Genomic DNA, 25,518 nt, shown 5'->3' with positions numbered 1-25,518 from the left:
CATGTGCACAAATACATTTACACTGCTATTTTTTCCTTTGTGATTAATCAACACTTTCCATGTAAACCCGGAGACCAAAATAAAAGGGGCAGAGGAAGAGCAGGAAAGGAAAAACCTCAGCAAAGGAAAGACTTCAGCAATGGCTTCATTGTTCCCTCAGTCTCATAATCCAGATTCAACAAGATTAAAAGATATAATCATCACAGGGCTGAAAATTTCACAGTTATCACCTTTTTTTGTCCTCTTCATGTAGATTCATGTAGTTGTACACTGTGGTATCAGTATCTGAGTGGAATTCGGTGAACTGTGTTTCATAAATACGGAGTAACAGTGAATCCCATTATTTCATTCTAATGTAATGTTTTGCATAAGCCTGTTTTTTTGCCATTGTTCTCTAGTCCAGTGCATCTGGATGTTTTAGTTTAGAATTTTTTATTATTCTCATTGTAAATGAAAACCTTCCAAATTAATTTGACTTTAATTTGGAATGAAAGGCAGTATACCAAATAATACTGATATGGTGAAAAAATGCATTATATTTTTAGTTTTAAGATTGTTTTTTTTTTTTTTTTTTTTCATATGTAAAGTTTTACACCCCCCCCAAAAAATAAGTCATAATGAATTATGTACATTTTTATTACAGTATTAAGAATTATGGAAATGTTTAATTGACATGAAAATGCTACAATGCAAATGTGTCAAACATATATTATATATATATATATATATATATATATATATATACACACACATATACAGGTGCATCTAAAAAAATTTGAATAATTTGAATATCATTTTTTTTTGGTAACTTATTTCAAAGATTCATTACATGTAAAGTAAAACATTTCAAAAGTTTTTTTGTTTAAATTTTGATGATTAGAGCTTACAGCTCATGAAAGTCAAAAATCAGTATCTCAAAATATTAGAATATTTACATTTTGAGTTTCAATAAATGACCATCTCTACAGTATAAATTCCGGGTATCTCTTGTTCTTTGAAGCCACAATAATGGGGAAGACTGCTGACTTGGCAGTGGTCCAGAATACAATCATTGACCATCTCCACAAAGAGGGTAAGTCACAGAGGGTCATTACTGAAAGCTGTGGCTGTTCACAGAGTGCTGTATCAAAGATGAAACTGAAAACAGAAACAACGTCAGAAGCATCTTATATGGGCTCTGGAGAAAAATAACTGGACTGTTGCTCAGTGGTCCAAAGTCCTCTTTTCAGATAAAAGTAAATTTTGCATTTCATTTGGAAATCAAGGTCTGGAGGAAGACTGGAGAGGCACAGAATCAAAGCTGCTTGAAGTCCAGTGTGAAGTTTCCGAAGTCAGTGATGATTTGGGGTGCAGTGACGTCTGTTGGTGTTTGTCCATTGTGTTTTATCAAGTCCAAAGTCAATGCACCCGTCTACCAAGAGATTTTAGAGCACTTTATGCTTCCATCTGCTGACAAGCTTTATGGAGATGCTGATTTCCTTTTCCAGCAGGACTTTAGCACCTGCCCACAGTGCCAAAATCACTTCCAAGTGGTTTGCTCACCATGATATTACTGTGCTTGATTGACCAGCCAACATGCCTGACCTGAACCCCATATGGAATCTATGGGATATTTTTAAGAGAAAGATGAGAAACAGTTGATCCAACAATACAGACAAGCTGAAGGCTCAATAGTGCCTCAGCAGAGCCACAGGCTGATCGCTTCCATGCCACACCTCACTGATGCTGGAGTTTGTGCTAAAGGAGCCCCGACCAAGTATTGAGTGCATAAATAAACATACTTTAAAGAACTTGAACTTTTCTGTTTGGCAAATCCTTTTTTTTATTATTGATCTTAGGAAATATTCTAATATTTTGAGATACTGGATATTTGACGTTCATGAGCTGTAAGCTCTAATCATCAAAATTAAAGCACAATTTTTTTTAAAATGTTTTACTTTACATGTAATGAATCTACAAAATATGAAAGTTTCACTTTTTGAAATACGTTACCAAAAAAAAGAACATTTTTTACAATATTCAAATGTTTTGAGATACATCTGTGTGTGTGTGTGTGTGTGTGTGTGTGTGTGTGTATGTATATGTGTATATATATATATATATATATATATATATATATATATATATATATATATTCAACTGAATATTATTGTGAATATGATCTTATGTAGGGAAAGAATGGAAAGCTTAATTTCTTCTCGCAGAGAGTGTTCTGCATCCAAGCCACTGTTTATGAAGTGTTTGTATGTTCTTTTGTTTGGCTATTTCGGCTCATTACAACCTCTTTTTTTCATTCCAGGCAATGGTGGCATGTTACCCTGGCAATGGCACAGGGTATGTACGGCATGTGGATAACCCAAACGGTGATGGGAGATGTGTCACGTGCATATATTACCTGAATAAAGACTGGGATGCCAAGGTAGGAGTTTCTTTCCCCAGCCAGTGAACTTGTATACATTCTGTAGTGTGTAAAGCTGCATGAGATTTGTGTAAGCTCTTCTCAGTTTGTTTAGGTTTCTTATCAGATGTAGACTGCTCAAACTTGCATCAGAGCTTACATTCAATACAATGAAAGTTCAAAACCAACCTTGCAGGGAGTTTGCTGTTGGTACTTTATATCAATAGGCCACACAAGAGACTGTTTATGTGTTGTTATTAGAGGTCTGCTAGAACAGAGAAACTGGTTGGTGTTGGATTTGTAATTTGTAAAATGTAATTTTGTTTTTTATGTCATCTGTATATGTGTAATAATTGTACTGCAAAATAATGTCACTACACAAAAAACTAACAGAGCGTAACTACTGTATCAGACTGAAAAACAAAAGAGTGTTCGATTTGAGTCAAAAACATACAGCATGACCAGAGAAGTCCTAAAATGCTTTTTAGTGAATCAAAAAAAAAGTTTGTTAACCAGGCTACATGCATGCTGTATGGTTTTTATTTAACAAAAAAAGCAACTCCATAAAGTTGTTTGTTTGTGAATCCGGTTACACAAATGACTGACTGACACAATTATGAGCTGGTTCTTTTTGGTAAATAATTTTTTTTTTTTTTTTCTTGACCTACATAGTCTTGATTCACAAACAAGTGACTCCTCTGAATTGGTTCTTTTTCATGATTCAGAAACATACAACATGACATAAAGCAGTGTAACCAGATTCCTGAAACAAATGAGTCTTACGAGCTGGTTCTTGAATAGTTAAAAAAAATAGTTTATATACTAATTTGAATCAGTCAGAAACAATTTGAGTTTAATTTCCTATGTAAGCAAAATAGACATTGTAAGTGAAATATACTGGAATCTGAATTGAATTGGGAAATCTGTATCAAAAACTTGAAGTCTCTGCCTCCATTTCTATACTGTGGAAGTCACTGGTTGTGACCAGAGTAAGTGATGACAGAATTTTCATTTTTTGGGTGAACTCAGTACCTCCGCTCCCTATACGCAGAGTACGCAGTTTGCATAGGGCACCAACTCCTAGGGGGGGCACCATCCCAGTTGCTCAAAAAAACAAAAAAAGTAACAAATGATCATAATTGATGGACAACTATGCCCGTGAAAAGACATCATAAACATCAAAGATATACATGATTTCACCGGACAACATTATTGGTTTTAACAAGCCACCAATAGAAGGTGACCACCAATTACAAGTAGAGACCAACAGGGTCCATTATGTTTCCATTAAAACCAATACAAGTCCCAATATAATCAATAAAACCATTACAAATTTTGTGATGGTGTCTATTGTTTTTTTCAACATTACATGTTATAAATGCCTGTAAAGGGCACCAAGGGTTGCTGCTGTTATACTTACAGGACGATCATATCCTTGTTTAATAGGCTATTGACCAAACATTTCATTCAAATATCCACCTTTTTGCTATAGATGACACAGCCGCTATAATTTCTTCAACAAAAAAACATGTGGACATCACAACCCTTACAAAAAGGAACGTTTTATCGTAGGAAAACTGCTTAGTTTTCATTTGCGTGATTTCTGAATACTTGAGACGATAAAATCAATCAGACAACTGTATTAATAAAATAATAGCCATAGGTAACTGTCTAGAGCTACAGTTGTAATTTGTAAATAATATAATTTAATTGGAATTAATTAATTTACTTTTATATTTTATTAAAGTTCTAGTAGGCATTTTTTTGTTTTTTTTTTCTTCCATAATATTTGAGGGTGGGGGCACAACAATACAATCTTGCTTAGGGCACTCATTTGGCCAGCAGCGGCCCTGGGTGAACTATCCATTGAAATGTTTAAGGAGTGCTCTCACAGGAAACGGGACTGCAGACACGACACTTTCCACCACTTTACCACCTGCCAGCTCTGCGTCAGAGAGTTGGTTCTGCTCCAGAACATTCCAACTGGCCATGGAAACAATTCTGAGTGTTGATCAGACATTCTAATATAAAGTAGAAAATAGAGTTGGCCAGTAACACAGGGCAGAAATAGGGATGGTAGAAGAGAAAGATGGATTGAAGACTTTATCTAGATCAGTGCTTCCCAAACCTGTCCTTGAGGCCCTCCTGCCCTGCACCTTTTGTATGTCTCCCTTATCTAACACACCTGATTCCACTCATCAGCTCGTTAGTAGGGACAGCGAGAACTAAATTGGGTGTGTCTGATTAGGGAGACTTACAAAATGTGCAGGGCAGGGGGTCCTCGAGGACAAGTTTGGAAACCACTGATCTAGATCATTGGTCTCAGACTCAAATCCTGGAGTGCTACAGCTCTGCACAGTTTAGTCGTCGTCGTCGTGACGTATTGTCAAGTATGGTGACCCATACTCGAAATTGGTGCTCTGCGTTTAACCCATCCAAGTGCACACACACAGCAGTGAGTAGTGAACAAATGCACACACACACACACACACACCGTGAACACACACCCGGAGCAGTGGGCAGCCATGCTGCAGCGGCCCGGGGAGCAGTTGGGGGTTCGGTGCCTTGCTCAAGGGCACCTCAGTCGTGGTATTGAGTGTGGAGAGAGCGCTGTACATTCACTCCCCCCACCTACAATCCCTGCCGGCCGGGGACTCGAACCCGCAACCTTTCGATTACGAGTCCGACTCTCTAACCATTAGGCCACGACTTCACGTTTAGTTCCAACCCTAATCAAACACACCTGATCCAGCTAATCAAGTCATTTAGGCTTATTTGAAAACTGCATGGTTTGTGTATTGGAACTAAACTCTGCAGGGCTGCGGCCCTCCAGGAACTGAGTTTGTCACCCCTGGTCTAGATGCTGTTTGAAGGTTGAATGCACTCTTGAGGCTCTCTAGATTCTGATTTCTTTCAGTCATATGTTTATGTGAGAATCAAAGCTGTGATGTAAGGATGGATCACATCTCACACATTCAACCCTGATATTTTCCATCTCTCTTGAGCTTAACAGGATGCCAGTAATACACGGTATAAGCTCTAGTACTCTCCCTCTCATATCGCACCCCCTTCACTGAATGGAGAGGAAAATAGCCATCTCACACAAACCTGCATGTTCCCTGTTGTCTTGGCTTATGTAAAAGTCACAGTGTGTCAGATTTTTTTTTCATCAGGTTGTCCTGGTGCAGGAAAAAATATGTTCCCTCCCAGAGTTTTCCCAACCACAACATTCTGTTTTGTGAATGAAATGTTTTTTTTTATTTATACTTGTATAATTTTATGCTGTTTTTAAAAGAAGTCTTTTGAGTTCACTAGACTGTAGACTATATATTGACTGCATATTATTACAACATATTATTACAATTTACATTTAAAAACTTTTCTATTGTAATGTTTTTGTTGTTTTTTTTAAACTGAGTTTTCAGCAGTCATTAGTCTCCAGTGTCACATGGTGCTTCATAAATCATAATTCATGCTCAAGAAAAAAATACTATATTATCAGTGTTTATTATTTTGTGGAAACTAACAGTGTTTATTTATATTAATAGGGATTTAAAAAAAAACACTGGGTGGATTTTTGTCATTATAGGATGGATGTGTACACACACTTCCAACACACATTTATGTTCAAACAACTTGAAAAGTGAATTTTGCATCCGATGACCCCTTTAATGATAATGTGTCTTTTTTCTTTTTAATGTTTTATATGAAATGTTTTGTGTATTTATGTATATGTTTGTGTGCATCTGTGTGTGTAATTATCAATATATATTTTCTTCATTTAATTATTATAACGGTTTGATATTTTTATAAATATATGTACATTATATTTGTATAGTATAACTGAGAATACATTGATTGAATTCAAGAAATATGTATGCATTATGGCAGTTTTTAATGTGACAATTAAAACAATCATCATCAATAAAACAAAATCATATTTTTAAAAGGTTGTATTTTTGTTGTACTTTATTCATTTATTAATTAGTTTTTTTATGGGAGTGGATTGCCAGAATGTTGAGATCACCTATTTAGTCCAATATAATTCACTTTTCTCACACACACACACACACACACACACACACACACACACACACACACACACACACACACACACACACACACACACACACACACACAGTATATATATATATTTAAATATATTTGCCTGCTGTCTTCACACTAAGTTGAATACATCAGTTATCAGTTGTCTGAGCCAATTCTAATGATTATAACCACTTACATCCCTAAAAAGTTTAAAATGTCGAAATATGAAGGTCCTCAATAAACTATATATCTCATCTGCTCACTCTATAGGAACATGGTGGCCTTTTGCGGATCTTTCCAGAGGGAACCGCTCAGTTTGCAGACATTGAGCCCAAGTTTGACAGACTTTTGCTCTTCTGGTCAGACAGACGGAACCCACATGAGGTCCAGCCAGCTTATGCCACAAGGTCAGTGATAGTAACTTTTTTTTTTTTATGGTCCTGTAAGCTGCTTGTGCTTATATACAATTGTGTGTATTTATTTGCAGGTATGCTATAACGGTGTGGTATTTTGACGCTGATGAGCGAGCTCGTGCTAAAGAGAAATATCTAACAGGTAAGATCTGCTCAAACATAACCAGGCACTTCCATCAATTTTATTTTTTAAGCAAGATGTTCCTTCCTAATCGACAGTTGTGTACGGTCTATAGATTCCTGTTCTGCCTATGGGAATATGAACAGGATGCTTTGCTGAAATACTATTTAAAGGAACAGTGCAGGCCAAAATCAAATTTGTCATCATTTACTCACCCTCATGCTGTTCCAAAACTGTCTGACTTTCTTTTTTGGTGGAACCCATGAGACGTTTAGCAGGTTGTTTATCCTGCTCTTTTCTATTTGGTTGAAGTAATTGGTTTCTGGGGCTGTCAAGCTCCTGAAACAAGAAGAAGTGCTATATAAAAGTGGTACGCCTTAAAGGGTTAGTTCACACAAAAATTAAAATTATGTCATTAATTACTCACTCTGATGTCGTTCCAAACCCGTAAGACCTCCATTCATCGTCAGAACACAAATTAAGATAATTTAGTTTGAATCTGAGAGCTCCCAGACCCTCCATAGACAGTAACTCATCACCGGGAACATGGATGATTACAAGGCTGCATCTTACAGCGTGCGCAGATCGGTGAAGGAGGCGAAGCAGCGCTACGGGAGGAAACTAGAGTCGCAATTCCAACATGGCGGCTCTAGGAGTCTGTGGCAGGGACTTAGAACCATCACGGACTATAAAACACCACCCTCCACATCGGGGAATGCGGATGCTTCTCTGGCTGACGAGCTGAACACTTTTTATGCTCGCTTCGAGGCTGCAGCTAATCACGCTAACGGCGCTAACAGTGCTAACTGCATGCACGCTGAGGAAGCCGGTGAGGACAACGTATTCACCATCACGGAGCATGACGTGAGGAGGGCATTCAAGAGAGTGAACATCAGGAAGGCAGCAGGACCAGATGGCATCACAGGTCGGGTTCTGAAGGCCTGCGCTGACCAGCTAGCACTGGTGTTCACCGAGATCTTCAACCTCTCCCTGGAACAGTCCATAGTCCCCTCATGCTTTAAGCAGTCCACCATTGTTCCTGTCCCCAAGAAACCGCAGCCCACCTGCCTAAACGACTATCGCCCTGTAGCCCTCACATCAGTGGTGATGAAGTGCTTTGAGAGACTGGTCAGAGACTTCATCATTGCATCACTACCAGACACACTGGATCCACTACAGTTTGCATACAGACATAACCGCTCCACGGAGGATGCCATCTCACACCTCCTCCACGCCACAACAAGTCACCTGGACTGCAGAAAAGGGAATTATGTAAAAATGCTGTTTGTGGACTACAGTTCAGCGTTTAACACCATAATTCCCTCCACACTCACCTCCAAGTTGGAGGTCCTTGGTCTCAGCACATCCTTGTGCCAATGGATCTCCAGCTTCCTGAAGGACAGACAGCAAGCCGTACGGATGGGTAAACACACCTCATCCTCCATCACCCTAAGTACTGGAGCCCCTCAAGGTTGTGTTCTGAGCCCCCTGCTGTACTCACTGTACACTTATGACTGCGTGGCCACTTCCAACTCCACCACCATCATCAAGTTTGCTGATGACACTGTTGTGTTGGGCCTGATCTCAGACAACGACGAGACGGCCTACATACAGGAGATTAAGAACCTGGAGAGTTGGTGCCAGGTGAATAGTCTACACCTGAACATCAGCAAAACTAAGGAGCTGATAGTGGACTTCAGTACGAAGCAGGAGCGGTCATACCAGCCGATCACGATCAGCGGGACTCCAGTGGAGAGAGTGGACAGCTTCAGATACCTGGGTGTTCACATCACGCAGGACTTGACTTGGTCCTGTCATACCAGCACCCTGGTGAAGAAAGCCAGGCAGCGTCTGTACCATCTGAGACGCTTAAAGGACTTTAGACTTCCCTCTCGGGTGCTTAAGACTTTTTACACCTGCACCATCGAGAGCGTCCTGACGGGCAGCATCACTTCCTGGTTCGGGAACTGCACTATGCAGGACAGACGAGCCCTCCAGAGGGTGGTGCGTTCAGCGGAACGTACCATTCACACCGAGCTCCCTGACCTGCAGGACATCTACAGCAAGCGGTGCCTGACCAGGGCCAGGAAGATAGTGAAGGACCTCAGCCATCCCAACAATGGACTCTTTTCTCTGCTGCGTTCAGGGAGACGCTTCCGCTCCATGAAGGCGAACACAGAGAGAATGAGGAGGAGCTTCTTCCCGCAGGCCATTCGGAGTCTTAACCACTCTCCACTCTAATCACATCACCCCCACACTTCCACTTTGCACATTTTTCAAATACAATCTGCACTAATTTGTAAAAGGTTACGTAAGGTTAAATGAGTGGGACTTACATACCATTTGTCTTTGTCTTTAGTATTCCTTTTACTCACTTATACACTTTACTGCACAGCACACGGACACTTTATCACTGACATACACTTTACTTTTTATAGAATCTATATAGAATCATATTCTATTTTTTATTCCTCATATCTATTTTTATTCTCATATCTATTTGTTATTTTATTTTATTGCTAGTTTATTTCTGTATATATGTTTACTGTACTTTTTCTATTTGTTTTTCTTAATTTTGTTGGACAGTCGTACAATACATTTCACTACATGTCGTACTACGTATGTATATGTATGTGACAAATAAAATTTGAATTTAACACAACTGAAATGTTCCCATGTTCAGAAACGTAGCATGGAGATCGGTAAAATTATCCATGTAACATCAGGCGTTCAACCGTAATTTTACGAAGCCACGAGAATAGTTTTTGCGCAAAGAAAACAAAAATAACAATTGTATTCCACATTTTCGATTTGCCATTTGCCATGGTGGATCGATTTGATCCATGATCGATATTAAGGGCTGCTTAAGAATACGCGTGCACATCAAATTATCCTGACTCATTGAACCTGGATCAAATTAGTGAGATTGCGTGAACTTAAATTGTTGTTTGTGAAACCGCTTTTGGCCCGATTGATTTGTTAGGTTATTTCAAGTCAGGTTTTGGACTTTAATCCCCACTTTTCTTATAGCATCTTTTATGAAACAGCCCTCAGGAGACACAGAGAGAGAAACAACAACAACTACAAAAAAAGAAAACATCCCACAATACACAATGCAGTGAATGGAACTTATAGATTTAGTAGGATTCTCTGATTAATAGAAGGTTCAAGGCAACATTTAGCCTATATGTAATAGAACACATTTGTAAAATGTACTGTCACTTTTGATCAATTTAATGCATCCTCACTGAATAAAAGTATTAATTTATTTCAATAATAAAAGAACAGTATTTATTTTAAATAGGAATATACACTCACCTAAAGGATTATTAGGAACACCATACTAATACTGTGTTTGACCCCCTTTCGCCTTCAGAACTACCTTAATTCTACGTGGCATTGATTCAACAAGGTGCTGAAAGCATTCTTTAGAAATGTTGGCCCATATTGATAGGATAGCATCTTGCAGTTGATGGAGATTTGTGGGATGCACATCCAGGGCACGAAGCTCCCGTTCCACCACATCCCAAAGATGCTCTATTGGGTTAAGATCTGGTGACTGTGGGGGCCATTTTAGTACAGTGAACTCATTGTCATGTTCAAGAAACCAATTTGAAATGATTCGAGCTTTGTGACATGGTGCATTATCCTGCTGGAAGTAGCCATCAGAGGATGGGTACATGGTGGTCATAAAGGGATGGACATGGTCAGAAACAATGCTCAGGTAGGTCGTGGCATTTAAACGATGCCCAATTGGCACTAAGGGACCTAAAGTGTGCCAAGAAAACAACCCCCACACCATTACACCACCACCACCAGCCTGCACAGTGGTAACAAGGCATGATGGATCCATGTTCTCATTCTGTTAAGCCAAATTCTGACTCTACCATCTGAATGTCTCAACAGAAATCGAGACTCATCAGACCAGGCAACATTTTTCCAGTCTTCAACAGTCCAATTTTGGTGAGCTCGTGCAAATTGTAGCCTCTTTTTCCTATTTGTAGTGGAGATGAGTGGTACCCGGTGGGGTCTTCTGCTGTTGTAGCCCATTCGCCTCAAGGTTGTGCGTGTTGTGGCTTCACAAATGCTTTGCTGCATACCTCGGTTGTAACGAGTGGTTATTTCAGTCAAAGTTGCTCTTCTATCAGCTTGAATCAGTCGGCCCATTCTCCTCTGACCTCTAGCATAAACAAGGCATTTTCGCCCACAGGACTGCCGCATACTGGATGTTTTTCCCTTTTCACACCATTCTTTGTAAACCCTAGACATGGTTGTGCGTGAAAATCCCAGTAACTGAGCAGATTGTGAAATACTCAGACCGGCCCGTCTGGCACAAACAACCATGCCACGCTCAAAATTGCTTAAATCACCTTTCTTTCCCATTCTGACATTCAGTTTGGAGTTCAGGAGATTGTCTTGACCAGGACCACACCCCTAAATGCATTGAAGCAACTGCCATGTGATTGGTTGATTAGATAATTGCATTAATGAGAAATTGAACAGGTGTTCCTAATAATCCTTTAGGTGAGTGTATAACATTTAAATGTCTTTACTGTTCCTTTTGATAAATTGAATGTCCTTGCTGAATAAACATTAATTTTGTTAAAATCTTTCTGACTCCAGTTGTTTAAACGGTAGTGTAGTAACCAGTAACTGTTCTCTTTTGTTGTATGAACTGTGTGTATGACTTGAGGGTGAGCAAATGATGACTATTTTTATTTCGGGATGAAGCATCATTGAAATAAACTGAGCCACAGTGAGTGAATTTCTTTCTAATAACAGGTATGGATTATCAGAAAGAGCAAACGGCAGGTTTAGATCAAAATTTGTGTCTTTCTCTGTCTCTTAGGTGCAGGTGAAAGAGGTGTAAAGGTGGAGCTAAACAAGCCGTCTGAGCCCAGCTAGTGAACGAGGGATGAATGAAGAGGAGTGTGGGGTTGGACCTCCAGAGGGCTACTGCCTGCTGCTGAGAAATGATGAGCAGAGAGAAAGTGACTTCTTCTCTCACTCACCTCTCCATCTGTCAACTATAAGGGGCTTCTCATAGGGACTCTGAATGTGATAGCGCTGTCAAGACAGATGAGCATTAATATGCTTTGTGTTTTCTTTATGAAGAATGCTGACTTGAGCATGAGCATAGGACGGACCTAATGCTAAACATAAGAGTGTGTGTGTGTGTGTGTGTGTGTGTGTGTGCACTTGTGTTCAATACAAGTTTATTTTGAGCTATAACCCCTATATGTCCCGCCAGCTTTGCACATGTTAATAAAGGTACAGTTTTGTTTGGAAATGTGCATACACCGAAAAACCCTTTTCAAGGTTATAAGCTCTGTGCGAAGTCCTGTATGTGTTATTCTGCTCGTAAGCCACTGTAATTATTGGATTTGTGTTTTTGTATGGCTCCTAGCAGCATTTTCCAGGCTCTCCTAATTGGAGCTACACGGAACGTGCTTCTTTATTATGGCTTGCACCTGTTACTTAGTAACTGGGTGCGTTGCTGGATTGTCCTTGCCAGTAATCAGCAATATGTCTGTTGTTGCAGACGTTTATGTCTCCGTCTTAAGCCAAACTTGACACCTCATGTCTGTCTAACAGCTCTGAGTTTTAAATAAAAAAACAGTTTTCTTAAATACAGTTTTTTTGGCAGTGTGTGCATGTGTTATTGGCACCATCCTATGCCTCCTAATGGTATTACCCTTGCTGTCACAAAGTCATGTGATAATCACACAGTAGGTGCGTTCGACTTCATGCAGCACTTAGCAGACCGATCGGCGGCTGACTTGAAGCAGTGCATGCCGGTTAGAAATTTAGTCCGACTTGAACCGGCGCCGACCACACGTCACTGTCACGTGTGGCATCAAAGTACCGCGATAGCGTTTCGAGAGCAGCCGGCTGACTCAGCCGGCGCAATTTCTCCAGAGCGACTGCGGGAGCGCTGATGACGACACAGCTGTTTCACGATTGGCCAAATTCACCACATGACAACAACGACGTGTATTTCGGGTTTATTCTGACAACTTCAGTCCCACTAATGCTCATATACGGACTTTCAAAAAAATAAAAATAAATTAACTTTTCATGTCATCTTCATCTCGTAAATCATGTTTATTAAAAGATTACAATTATTTTTACTGCAATCATTTTTTTGTTAATTCGTTTATATAGGTTTTGTGCATAGGTTTATTTTGGACCTTTTTCATACAGACCCTTTACAGTATTAAGCTGCATAACCTATTTAGATAATTTTTTTATGGAATAAATCAAGTGTCAATCTTACAGACTTTTAATATAATGTGGTCATCATGAATTCTGATTGATACTAATTGTCTAGTTGCTGGGTTCATCCATCTTCACTTGCATGTGATTACTGCCAACAACTCTGGCTGGATGTCAACTTAATACAACATTCAGATCACTTTCATAAGATGGTATAAATCATAATAGAAAGGCAAATAAATTGGGCTTATCCGTAGGCCTGTTCATGGTGATCACGTATGAATGTTCATGGTGTTTTGTCTTACTAAAATGTGCTTACCTAACTGGAGAAATAGTAAAATAAGTAAACAAATATGTAACATCCTAATTCTTTTATCTGTAATGAAAACCACATTTAGTACATACAATTATTATCTTCATAGATTATTTTTATTAAGTTGCAGTATAGCAAAAACACACATAATGAATCATACTGCACAAGTCAAATTTTCAATATGTTCTGTTTATTTACTTAAAACTTGTTTCTGTCGTGATGACACCCTTTCAAAATATTACATACATCTTAAAGGTTTATTAAAACATAAACCAACATAGTAATAAAAAAAGAATAACTTCTAATGAAAATTGTTAAGTATAATTGCATTGATTGGTTAGTATTAGAAATAACGAGTCACACTGGTGTTGGGTATGGTCCCATGTCCCTTTGGATATATAAAAATAATACTTATTACATTGAACCTTTACTCACTTTCGTTGCTCATTGTGCTCAATTTCATACAACAATAACGGCATTTCTATAGCTTCCAGTTAGTCTGCAATAAAGCAAGCAAACGCCACGTGATCTGCCATGACTGAGGTAGATGCAGCAAACTACGAGAGCCCCGAAGTGTCCGACTTGACGACTCCGTTTTCAACTCCGCCCCTGACTGCAAGCGGCTACTCTCGCTGACCACCGTCTGTAGCCGTGCTTCAAGTCGAACGCACCTACTGTTTCTGTGTGAGTCCTGCAGCTCCCCCTAGCGATTTGTAGCTGCAAATGCAAATCTTGCAAGAGTTTATCAGAAGATATATCATCTAGATATGAAGAATTCTTTAAAAACAGAATGGTTTCAAATAATGCACAATTGTCAACGTATCACTTAAAGTGAATTTTAAGACATTGATTTTGCAGAACAGCACTGGGTCACTAACACATTATGTGCATACTTTTTAAAAAATTTGATTTTATGACTGGAAAAGCCATACAAATCAAAATTTCCACAAACAATATTAAGCAGCACAAAGTTTTCAACATTCCTACAAATAAATGTTTCTTGAGCACAAAATCAGCATATAAATATAAAAAAAAATACATTCAGCTTTGCCATCACAGAAATAGATTACATTTTTTAAAGCTTTAATTTTGGCGTTTTTGCCTTTATTATCAGAACAATGTAGAGATGACAGAAAGCGTATTGGAAAAGGTCCGCGAGCCGGGATTCGAACTCGGGACACCCGTAGCACTAGGTCAGCGCGCTGTCCACAAGATATCATCACTAAAGTAAATTTCATTTTTAAATATAAAGAAACTTATTTTAAATGGTCATATTTCACAATGTTATTTTTTACAGTATTTTGATCAAATAAATGCAGCCATTAGAGACACAAGACACATTTAAACTGTATTGTATAAGATGTGGCTGGAATTTAAAATCATATATCACTGTAGTATTACCACCACAACCAGAATTGTCTGAAAAGCCTGGATGTATAGATATCATATAAACTGCAGTTCTCTTGAAAGACATCAAGCTAAACAGTGAAAACAGGCCTTAAAATCATTCTGATACTCTCACATGGATTTGGTAATTGAGGATTTTATCCAAGTGGGAGAGAAGGGATTAGCGTTAATGACTACAAGCCTTAATTAGCCACTTGACTAACTGACTTTGAAATAATCCACTTTAATGAGTAACAAAAAGTTCATCGGGGACATTAGATTAGACATTCTGATGTTCACTGACTACACATTCAGCCAAACCGTGCTACAGATGATGGAGATAGATTAATGTTTTGTTGACGATTTGAAATGTCCACACAACCACTCCAGCATTGCTATATAACATTAAGACAAAGAGTGCTGTATATTTAACCTGCAGTCTTTAGCATTCTCATGCTCATGGTATTTACATCTTTCAGAGCCATACTACCATTGAATTTTGAACTTGACAAGAACATGTGTAAAAGATGTGAGCAGATTCCAGTTAACATTGGAATAAAATGTTAAGATAAGAAGATAAGACAAGACTGAATACTTCTTTTGTTTGTTGAACAAAATGTCTCTTCCCTATACAAATCAATTATGCAAAAAAATCTAATCCAAACCATGCCTTGTCCCCCTTTTCTGCTGAGTATCAGGGAAAATATAATATATATTATGTTATATTTTCACTGATACTTAACAGAAAAGGATAATAACAAATAAGGACAAAGTTTGCCTGAAATCATATTACAATACAATTAAAAAAAAATAAAAATACAAAGAATTATAATAATACAGAGGTTAAACTAAACCTATTAAATATTTCTTGCTCGTACACATAAACCTAAACATACTTTTGTGATAGATTATCAGTTTAAAATTTAAGGATCTTGGACAACTGTTAAAAAACCCCACACCTATACATTAATGCTATTTGAAAAATAGTAAAAATAAAATAAATGAAGAATACTAAAAATTTATATGAAAGAAAAATATGTGACACTCATATATTTAACTCAGGTGCTGTCCATTTCTTCGGATCATCCTTGAGATGGTTCTACACCTTCATTTGAATCCAGTTGTGTTTGATTATACTGACTGGACTTGATTAGGAAAGCTACACACCTGTCTATATAAGACCTTACAGCTCACAGTGCATGTCAGAGCAAATGAGAATCATGAGGTCAAAGGAACTGCCTGAAGAGCTCAGAGACAGAATTGTGGCAAGGCACAGATCTGGCCAAGGTTACAACAAAAATTCTGCTGTACTTAAGGTTCCTAAGAGCACAGTGGCATCCATAATCCTTAAATGGATGGCGTTTGGGACGACCAGAACCCTTCTTAGAGCTGGCCGTCCGGCCAAACTGAGCTATCGGGGGAGAAGAGCCTTGGTGAGAGAGGTAAAGAAGAACCCAAAGATCACTATGGCTGAGCTCCAGAGATGCATTCGGGAGATGGGAGAAAGTTGTAGAAAGTCAACCATCACTGCAGCCCTCCACCAGGAGGCTTTGCTTTATGGCAGAGTGGCCCGACGGAAGCCTCTCCTCAGTGCAAGACACAAAAAAACACCTGAAGGACCACAAGATGGTGAGAAATAAGATTCTCTGGTCTGATGAGACCAAGATAGAACTTTTTGGCCTTAATTCTAAGCGGTATGTGTGGAGAAAACCAGGCACTGCTCATCACCTGTCCAATACAGTCCCAACAGTGAAGCATGGTGGTGGCAGCATCATGCTGTGGGGGTGTTTTTCAGCTGCAGGGACAGGACGACTGGTTGCAATCGAAGGAAAGATGAATGCGGCCAAGTACAGGAATATCCTGGACGAAAACCTTCTCCAGAGTGCTCAGGACCTCAGACTGGGCCGAAGGTTTACCTTCCAACAAGACAATGTCCCTAAGCACACAGCTAAAATAACGAAGGAGTGGCTTCACAACAACTCCGTGACTGTTCTTGAATGGCCCAGCCACAGCCCTGACTTAAACCCAATTGAGCATCTCTGGAGAGACCTAAAAATGACTGTCCACCAACGTTTACCATCCAACCTGACAGAACTGGAGAGGATCTGCAAGGAGGAATGGCAGAGGATCCCCAAATCCAGGTGTGAAAAACTCGTTGCATCTTTCCCAAAAAGACTCATGGCTGTATTAGATCAAAAGAGTGCTTCTACTAAATACTGAGCAAAGGGTCTGAATACTTAGGACCATGTGATATTTCAGTTTTTCTTTTTTAATAAATCTCCAAAAATGTCAACAATTCTGTGTTTTTCTGTCAATATGGGGTGCTGTGTGTACATTAATGAGGAAAAAAAATGAACTTAAATGATTTTAGCAAATGGCTGCAATATAACAAAGAGCGAAAAATTTAAGGGGGTCTGAATACTTTCCGTACCCACTGTATATATATATATATATATAGAGAGAGAGAGGTCTATGTTTTGTATGAATATTTTGGTGCCCATATAGATGAGCCATGCCTGATTAATACCCTCACCAAATTTTGGACACATTTTTTTTTTTTTTTTACAGTTGATGACAAAATATCAAACCTAGTGGCACTTATTTGGGAAAAAATACCCCCCCCCCCACACACACACTTATAAATCAAAAAATGTTATGAATTTTATACGTTTATATAACACAATTTACAGTACTATTAAGAATGAAAACGCAAAAGAATGGAAAGTATTTTGAGATTAAAAAAAGTTAATGCTTTTACTTTTTTTTACATTTCACAAAAATAAGTTTTAAATGATTAAACAACAGATGCACTGTTAAAAATGAAAACATAGTATTTGGACAAAGGAAATACAATCTTCATGCTTGTCTTTTTAACTAGTAATTATGATGGTTTCTGTCAAGTAAGGCCCTTAAGAAATTGAATATATTACATATAATATCAAACCAAGTGGGTTTTATAAGACTTTTCACAACAAGAAGTTTTAAATGATTGAACAATAGATGCAAAATGTTAAAGTATTTAGTCAAAGGAACATTTCACCACTAAATAAAAATTCTGTCATTAACTATTAATGTTTCTAACGTTTTTTTCACTAGTAATTTTGAAAACAAAAATTTTGACTTTTTAAGGCACTTTTTGATTTTATATATATATATATATATATATATATATATATATATATACGTATATATATATACACACATATATGGGTAGTTGACAAATAGGCATAAAAAAAAAAATTCTGACCTTTTTTTGAAAAAGAAATGCATATATTTACATAGTGTGAAGTCTGATCTTTGAGAAAATATAAAGGGTCACTAACTTCGTCAATTCTTTCACTGCTTTTTTTAACATTTAAACTGAACTGTACCATAAATTTTTTCTATGGTGTGACATACCAAAAATTAAAAAAAAAAAAAAACTCTTAATACATAAATAGCATGAGAGCGATTTATCTTCATTGTTAGACACTTATTTTCATATAATGCTATTTACTTAATATGAAATTATAATTAAAATAATTTTTTCCCCCCATGACTCTTTGGACAATTTCAAGACAAACTTTTACAACAAGACAAACTTTGCTGTCATCTGTTCAAAACTGCTGAAAATTATGCCATTTTAAGTTGTGCGATATTTGTATCTCCCCTATTGCAATCCTCAAACTATTTTATAAGATGTTTTGATATAAAAACAAATCTGTGGTTCTTTATATGCGTCACACCATAGGACATCACGTCACACTAAAGGACAGAAATTGTAGTTATTACATTATTTCTATTTAATTTTGAACATGTCAAATGAGAAAGTTTAACTTTGATCCAAACAATATCAACATGTTTTTTAAACAAAACAAAAAATAATTTTCATAAACAAAATTCAGTCTCTTAGTCAATCAGTATGTTACTAAAACTCTTCTAGCCCCCCGCTGCATGTGCAGCACAGCTAAATGATTGATATTCATTAAGATGACAATGAATTTTTTAAAACTATATGACTACTCTTTAAGGCATAATTTTGATTGTATTTACTCTTTGCATCATTCTCTTAGGATCTCCTAATTCCTGCGTGGATCCCTGTTAATTTTCTCTATATATTTCCGGGTCCTCTCTCTTCCACTGATTTCTCTCCCTCAATTCTTTCTGTTTCGAAAACAAAGTATCACATTTTATACTTATTTTCATGACCTTTATAACAGTACATGTTTTCTGTAAAAATATCCGAAAATAATTTAATGTAATTATTGCATTTTAGAACACTGAAAATGATCAAAAAAAGAATAAAAAGTAGTTGAATAAATCTTATTTAATTATTTAAAATGCTTTTTAAAGTGACCTTGTCCTCTGGTGTGACATCTTTGTCCTGTGGTGTGACAGAACAGGCATCACAGAACAGGACATTTTAGCCTTTTGTGTCAAGTAATGACCTTGCTATTCCAAGCTAACCGGTCATTAGCAGTAAGCAAGACACATTTGCATAATTTTCCATTATTATGTAGTTTAACATGCAGGTTTTAATTAAAAAATATAATTTAGGGGTGTCACACCAAAGGACAACAAAATGTAACACTTTTGAAGTGATTCCAATAAAGTTAAATATTCAAACAATTCTGAGACAAAATTGACCATGTGCACATGTCATGGGCTTTACAGGGTTTTTCAGTAACACAACCGTGAATGGGGTCCTTCAACTAATTAAAGTTTTCTCTGGAATTGGCCGATTTCAAATCAGGATATGGTGTCACACCAGAGGACATGGTTTTCAGAGACAAAATGTATGAAGTTCCTATGCTTTCAGAAATATATGGTTGAAAAAAATTATTGCCATTTACTAAAATAGACACTTGTCATGACCTTTATGCCAGAGGTATATATTAAAAAATTTTTATGCTTTCCTTTTTAATTGATAAAAGTTGTAAGTTATTGAACCATGCTTGAGACGGTCACACCATAGGACAATTTTGAGATTTAGCTCAAAATTTAAAAAAATCTAATAACACTGCCATGTAGGACAAAGACATGTTTAACCATTTACTGCATTTTAAATAACGACAATATTAATTATATTCATTTTTATCTTGTGGGACAGTGAAAATGGCATGTCACGTCAACAACCCATATATGTATATGTATATATATATATATATATATATATATAATTTATTTTATTATATAACAAAATATCAAAAAATATCAAGTGCCATTTATGTACTGTAAAAATAAAATCATGACAGGAGGCTCTCGTCCTTGTATTGTTGTGTCTACTCTAGGCTCATTCTATGCTGATAACGGCTATGACGATATACTCTATGCATACCCTCTGCCATTTGATAAAGTGGAGCGCTGTGCCGAGCTGTCCGAGAGACTTTCTCTGTTCCACATCGTGGTGGACAACTGCCCTGCCCTGCAGGAACTGAAGAAGAGACCTCTGAAACAGGGAAAAGTCTGGAAGCTGTGGATGAGTGGATTGTGACAATGGGAGAGGTAACGCTTGAAGATGGAGTTCAGCAAATGCACGTCCAAATGTTTGAAGCATGGTTTTAGGTGTACTGCAGTTGGATGAATTTAGTTTTTTGTTTTGAAAGCGGGTATTCCTCATTGTGACCCAGCTGCACTACAGCTTGTCCTGGAGATTTGGGATACTTCAGGGGTGGAGCTGATGGGAATTAACGCCCACTGCGAGAACACCTATGCCTGTCGGCGGGAGGAGCAAATCAAAGCTGTTGCTCAGGAAACCACTACGATTGTGCTACAGTTCATGGAGAAGTATGCTGATATCATCTAACACCCAAAGTTAATCTTTTTACCCCCGGTTTCACAGACAAGGCTTAAGCCTAGTCCTAGACTAAAATGTAAGTCTGAGCTGTTTCAACTGAAAAAAACTTGCACTGACTGATCTTAAAATATATCAGTGCCTTTGTTTTGTCTCAAGATGCACCCCAGTATTGTTTTTTTTTTAAGCACATGCATAAAAATTGCTTAAATGTCCTAATTGAACTATGATCTAATCCTGGCTAAGTCTAAGCCCCGTCTGTAAAACCGGGCCAAAAACTTTAATTATTTGACAACACTAACAAATGTAAGCGCTTGTAAAAAAAAAAAAAAAAAAGTAAATACTATACATTATGATATTATGATATCTAACAAAATTTGATTTTCAGACATTTAAAATAATACATTTGAGTATTTTATTTTTAACTTCTGTTAACAACCAAACGGAATTTTAAGCACAGATAATTTACAACACTAATAAATGCAACCTTTAGCAAAAAAAGAAAGAAAATAAATGTATTTTGTATTTTATATTGTGCATTATAATTTTGTGCCATCTCTATTCACTTATAGCCTTAAAAATAAAATCTCTTAATTTTAAATGTTTTATTTTTAATTAGACAAATTAGACAATTTATTTTTAAATATTAATAATATTTGTAAATTTAACAACACTAATAAATGTAATCTATAGTACAAAATATTTTTTTAGATCGTACATTATAATATTGTGATGTCTGTATTCACTTTTATTGTGAGGACTATATTCACATTTAAAATAATTCATTTGTGTTGCTTTCATTTAGTCAACAAAACATTTTAAAAACTGATAGTTCAACAATACTAATAAATGAAGTTTTTTAATATTGTACATCACATTGTGATATCTAAATTGCATTTAAAATAATTGAATAATGCTTTAGTATTTTGTTTTAAATAGTTAACAAATATAATGTAAACACTAATATGTTTAGCAAAAAATAAATGTACAATATTTTTATATTGCATATTATAATATTGTATCTAAATTCACTTGTAGCATTTAAAATAACAGATTTTTAGATTTTAGTGTTGTATATTTATTTTGACAATACACCATGTAACTTTAATGTAGGCACTTGGGCATAATAAGAACATTATCATTAGCTTATTGTAATTGTCAAAATTTTAATATCAGTGCATGCCTCCTTAATATGTAGTGATGGTATTATTCATACTATCCATAGGTTGAAGGCTGCTGGAATATAAGGGGTCAAATCCAGCATTGGCTCCACCCCTTCCTGTAGCCACCCAGTCCCAGACATGGCCATGTTGAGTGAGGTGCATCCTGGGAACTACATATTTTATGGTCTGTGTTGCCATGTTCTCCTGTTGTAAGCAGTGATGTTATCAGCTTGTTTTGAATAATAATATTATCCGTTGCATGTCCAGACGTGCAGCAGTCCCTCATCGGGTCCTGTAGACTTGAGGATGTTGCAGTATACGGGTGCTGACGCGGGTCATAGGTCACTACCCACACAGGAACCAGTTACTTGTAGATTGTGGGTGGACAGCACTGAGTCATGATGGTGGGGGGTGCTTACCTACAGGATAAGCCATCATCGAAGGACACCCAGAACTCAAGTAAGAGATCATATGGATGGATATGAGGATGTTTTTTGTTTTTTTTCCCAGTTACTGGCAGATTGATTGGTTGGTTGGTTGATTAAATTATTGATTTTATTTATTTTTTGACACGGGAAATTTATTATTATTAATTTCCCTTATTTTTTAAAATTACACTGTTACATTTACATTGTTCAAAGGTTTGGGGTGAGTAAGACTATTATTAGGTTGGCTTGAGAAAGCCAACCTACTGATCTTCTACTTAAGCTTATTATTATTCTTCTTAGCCAAATTTCTGAACGCATCTCCTCCTAGAGCTTTCAAGCTAGAACCACCAAACTCAGCCCAACTCTTCAGACTGATCTCACTTAGTGTGCTATATCTTTTCTAACTGATCCGACTTATAGTTTTCATAAAAATTAATATTAAAAATCATAAAAATCCCATAGACTTACATTCATGGAATGTTCAGATGAGCCAAGACTATTCAAACTCCAATTGTCAAAATTCAAACGTAAACAAACTGAAGCCCATTAGACTTAATCAGACTTCCCTTCTATATACTATTTCATTCAAACTCATTCAAACTCATCTAATATTTCTAATTAATCTATCTATCCTAGCGACATGCTAATCATGCTAGAAACATACTAACAATATACTAGAAGCTTGCAAATCATGCTAGCAACATGCTAATCATGCTAGCAACCTGCTAGTCACTTGCTAATCATGCTAGAAACATGCTAGTGACATGCTAGTAACTTGCTAATCATGCTAGAAACATGCTAGTGACATGCTAGTAACTTGCTAATCATGCTAAAAACATGCTAGCAACATGCTAGTCACTTGCTAATCATGCTAGAAACATCCTAGCGATATGCTAGTCACTTGCTAGTCATGCTATCAACATGCTAGTCACTTGCTAATCATGCTATCAATATGCTAGTGACTTGCTAATCATGCTAGAAACATGCTAGTGACTTGCTAATCATGCTAGAAACATGCCAGCGACATGCTAGTCACTTGCTAGTCATGCTAACAACATGCTAGTCACTTGTTAATCATGCTAGAAACATGCTAGCAACATGCAAGTCACTTGCTAATCATGCTACCAACCTGCATATGAATTTAACATGCTTATTTCTAATTAATCTATCTATCTATCTATCTATCTATCTATCTATCTATCTATCTATCCTAGCGACATGCTAATCATGCTAGAAACATACATATAAACATAAACATACTAACAATATGTTAGAAGCTTGCAAATCATGCTAGCAACATGCTAATCATGCTAGCTACCTGCTAGTCACTTGCTAATCATGCTAGAAACATGCTAGCAACATGCTAGTCACTTGCTATCTATCTATCTATCTATCTATCTATCTATCTATCTATCTATCTATCTATCTATCTATCTATCTGTGTAACTATCTATCTAAACTTTTAAACTGTTTCAAGATAATCATGCTAAAAACATGCTAGCAACAATATCTATGTAATCCATCCATCTAAATTTTCAAACTTCAAGCTTTTTTAAACTTTTAAACTTTAAAGCTAGGCGTTCTCAAGCCAACCTAAAGTTTGTCTTGACAAACTTTTTTATCTAGTTATTATTATTATTTTTTTTATTTAATACTATTTCTCAGTAAAAATGCATAAAGCTGATCAAAAGTAGCAACAAAGAAATAAAATAAACAATAAATACATTTCAATTAAATGCTTTTTAACCTTTTATTTATCCAAAAAATCTGAAAAAGTTTTCAACATGGATAATAGTAAGAAATGTTTCCTGAGATGCTAAAAAATTTGCATTGCATTACAGAAATAAATTACATTTTAAAATATATTACAATAGAATATATTACAGTTATTTTAAGTTGTAATAATGTTGATTATTAAAAACATTAAAACACTAAAAAATTTTAGCGCTTAGATTAATTTTTATCTATTTATTTTCAGTATATAAAATGACTGTTTGTAGTTTTTTTTTATATCAGCCATTCATCAGTTATTAGCCACTACACACACACACACACACACACACACACATATATAAAACTAGCCACATTATTTGAGTCCCTGTGTTTCCATTAAGTCATCTGTCCGCATAGCATTTAAGTGATTTGAACTGACAATCAAAATGTGATTCATATGAGAATAAATATTTAAGCATTAAATCCATTCTGAAATATTAAAAACTGAGATGGGATAATCCTTCTCTGTACATGTTTAGATGTTTATTTTACATCCCAACAGTGCGAGTAGGAGGTTTTGTGAGTCAGATTATATAAATAGCATGAAGAGTGTCGTCTGTTTTGCAGACTCCTGTCTATGACTCAGGAACACGGCAGGGTGGAGCCCATCTCTGGAAAACTGGACTTCAAGCAGTTCCCAGTGGGGTCACTCCTCAAACTCATGCCTTACCATGTGAGTTACTAACCATCTCCCTCAAACAAAGCACACAGAAACGCACTGTATTCATCTGTATGAAAGGACATTCTCCATCTGACCAAGCCATTGCTTGTACATCAGAAGTCTTTGACTGTTTTCCTTCAGGTCACAAATTTGGACATCAACATGCTACTAAAACTGTTTATTGTACAAGAGTAAACAACAATATTAAAGTGCATAATTCCAATACTACTCAAAATTATGAACTTGGGCTGAATTGGAAAAAATATCCTACAATTCACCACACAGAAAAATGTTGTATTCAGCACATACATTGTTCATCCTCAATGCAATGAGCCCGTATGTAACATAGCCTAGAGATGAGGGCTTGTCATATCAACTGCCAGTGTTAGCAGTTGCATTCACCTTTTTAACTTAACATTTTAATACAATGAGATGAATTTATTTAAAATTAAGAGCAGGCTTGTATGTTTTGTTGACAGGCTTGTGCTACGGCTATGATGCATGCAGTTTATTTTGTCCACTCTAAAGGGAAGATTATAGACACCTGGAAACCTACCCGAGGCTGGTAACAATCTTTATCAGAGGGACTCCACTGGTACAGCTGGGGACTGTGGATGAAAATGTTTTGGACTTGTAACAGCTGTAGATTTGCTGTTCTCATAGGCCGGTGACTATTAGAAACCCACATTAAGAGCATTTTTATCTGGATCCAAGTTGGTTCAAGGCATTGCATTTTTTTCCTTGAGAAACATTGTTGAAAATGTAATATTTTACTGATACAGCCTTGACTGGAAGGGTCACACTGGACTTAAAGTTTGCAGTCTTC

General features: G+C 36.8%; 1 protein-coding gene and 1 pseudogene across 2 annotated transcripts in view; both read left to right on the top strand.

The window, feature by feature from the left end:
* The window catches only part of LOC306854834 (egl nine homolog 1-like), a 36,964-nt gene extending 24,348 nt beyond the window's left edge, over positions 1–12,616 (top strand). The window contains exons 2-5 of the mRNA XM_079393080.1: positions 2,300–2,419; positions 6,716–6,852; positions 6,933–7,000; positions 11,829–12,616. Coding sequence (XP_079249206.1) covers positions 2,300–2,419; positions 6,716–6,852; positions 6,933–7,000; positions 11,829–11,884 — 381 coding nt within the window. The 3' untranslated portion in view covers positions 11,885–12,616. The remainder of the gene's footprint in view (positions 1–2,299; positions 2,420–6,715; positions 6,853–6,932; positions 7,001–11,828) is intronic.
* A 7,505-nt stretch (positions 12,617–20,121) lies between these two features.
* LOC306854735 (D-serine dehydratase-like) lies at positions 20,122–25,261 on the top strand (annotated as a pseudogene). Its single transcript has 6 exons — positions 20,122–20,378; positions 20,480–20,660; positions 21,893–22,014; positions 22,098–22,289; positions 24,599–24,704; positions 25,172–25,261. The product of its transcript is annotated as a D-serine dehydratase-like (transcript).
* Positions 25,262–25,518: the final 257 nt, after the last annotated feature.

Source organism: Barbus barbus (genome assembly GCF_936440315.1).
Source record: "Barbus barbus genome assembly, chromosome: 35".
Taxonomy (NCBI): Eukaryota; Metazoa; Chordata; class Actinopteri; order Cypriniformes; family Cyprinidae; genus Barbus; species Barbus barbus.
Note: the sequence above shows the minus strand (reverse complement) of the source record. Positions and strands in the feature narration are given on the sequence as shown.